At 32.9% G+C, this 2,280-nt stretch overlaps 1 protein-coding gene across 1 annotated transcript; it reads left to right on the forward strand.

Moving 5' to 3' along the window:
- Positions 1-1,639: 1,639 nt before the first annotated feature.
- Smp_188160 (hypothetical protein) lies at positions 1,640-1,909 on the forward strand (the record flags this gene model as incomplete). Its single annotated transcript, XM_018792748.1, has 1 exon — positions 1,640-1,909. A coding segment is annotated over one exon (270 nt), but the record flags the coding sequence as incomplete, so codon positions are not given.
- Between the last annotated feature and the right edge of the window lie 371 nt (positions 1,910-2,280).

Here is a 2,280-nt window from a genome sequence, read left to right on the forward strand (position 1 = left end):
TAGGTCACCAACATAGAACTTTAAGACGACTAAAGCTGTTTTCTAGTCAAAGTCAACTACCAATATGGGATAAATGTACAAACAAACTCATACTACACATGTCTAGTATGTACTATATATATATATATATATATATATATATATATTCATGTTCCCGCTAGTTACTCTTGTGTACAATATCAAAAGCACAAATAGGAAATCTGAGTATTGCAGTTGGCAACGTCTCAACTAAATAGGACATCACATCTGTGAAAATATTCGATAACGAATATGATGTGATTTAAGCGATTATCTACTTACTTTTTCTACATAGATGAAGAAATTATAATTCAGCATTTCGCACAAAATTTCTTTAGTCTAAGTTTTCATACTTCGTAACAGCATAACAAGTCATTTTATCTGAAGTACTAGATCCCAGAAAGTCGAATTTTCAACCGGTGTGGTTCACGTTACTGTTCTTCGGTTTATTGTACTTTAATTAAACTACAAGTAAATAAAATCTATTACTATAAATTTTTTTTGAGATATGTTTCCTTTGACTCTTGATCTTCCAAATCGTCATAATTTATATAAATATTGCGACTATGCTTTAGCAGATTATTTCTCTAGCCTTTAACTTTGAAATTTAGTTTAGAAATTACTAGCGGTGTAAGGTCTTCCTTTATCATTTTTGCAAATAACAAGTACAATCTCACATGGCATTATTATCCTGGAGTTAAGCTACATAATTTTTAAAGAATTAAGGTTAATCACCAAACGCACTTTTATCCTTTCGTTCCACATATGTGAATACAGTTGTTAAGAAATTATTAGCAGAGATTGTGACCTATACCTAAATAAGAGGAAAAACATTTAACTGACTGTGGATGTGTAAGGAGGGTTTTCAGAGTGAGATTTCTCTTTTATAACCTAGAGAGTCAATTGTTAGTTTGGGATTTATAATGATCAGTGGTTGTGTCCCAATGATAGAATGTGTTAGCGGAATTTAGATCGAAATAAAGCATGTCCCGTGAAAATTATGTTGGGGCATTCTGATTGGTTATTTCTTATCCAATCAACGCTAGCGGATACTTGGCGAACACTAGAATCTTCAGATGTAAAGACTATAAATATACTAGTATTTCTCTTATTGTAACTCTTACTTCCATCTACCCTTATCATTTGGGGTATAATTTAGTTCCTGTTCAACCGTGTTCTGATTTGGGGTCGAGTGAATTGGTATCCTCGAATACTAGGCAATAGGAATAGCTGGGTCGTAATAAAGAAAATAGATTCATCGAAGGTTTTATTTTTGATCGGTTCACAATGGGCATGTGTGGGACGTGCCATTAATTTTCTTTGACCTCCTGATATTCACGTCGTGACAATCATGAATTACTTTGGTATGTACAGGAGATGTCGTTGTTTTACACTTCATATGCATTTCCATGTTATTGTTTAGTTGAATGTGTGAATTTCATTAACTTTCATATTTACATAAATTATCAATAAGTAGCAGTTTTACTGGTCATATAAATGTTGTTACTATTACAGTAAATTCTTTTCATCTGTATAATTCAGTTTAATTGTAATCGTTATCAAGAATTTTGCCTAATATTTTCTGTAGTCAGATCATGTGTCTCCTGGCATAACAATAGCTCTCACTCGAAATCTCCATGTTCGTGTTCATCCAACTGAATTAAATTGCTGTTTGAGGCAATCAACTTGGTGTTTCTCATCGAGCGGCTTTTATCAGTTTGGTCAAGAAGAAATCGTAATTCTGTTACGTAGACGTTTTGATGAAAGACTACCACCAATGGAGATATTTTATCAATACTGGCTTATATATCAAGCTTTAGTGAATTATGCCGAGAAACAAGTTAAAAGTGATGTTAATTTCGGTGAGCAAATGTTTTTCCACCGTTTGTGATGCTGGTTTCCTGTATGCGGATGATGGGTGCCCGTAATTTTTTACGTAGTTCTTATTCCACAAATCGACATTAGCGAAACAAAAGTTGCTTTCTTTCTCATATAACGTATTACTAGTAATCGTTCATTATCCTAGCATTGATAGTCATTAAAAACCTCTGAATTAACCCGAAATAAGAGATTTAGTCACCCTTCCTAAAATAAGTGTCAATTGTATTATCTTGCCACACCGTACATGCAACAACTATTTATCGTAATACATACGTAGCTCCAATTGCACATTGTTATTCAAGACGGAAGGGAAATCACACTGAATTTACAAAGCCTTGAATGCTTTTTGGTATTAAAGGATATAATGTAATTATATATCAT

This window comes from Schistosoma mansoni (assembly GCF_000237925.1).
Source record: "Schistosoma mansoni, WGS project CABG00000000 data, supercontig 0129, strain Puerto Rico, whole genome shotgun sequence".
NCBI classification, from domain to species: Eukaryota; Metazoa; Platyhelminthes; class Trematoda; order Strigeidida; family Schistosomatidae; genus Schistosoma; species Schistosoma mansoni.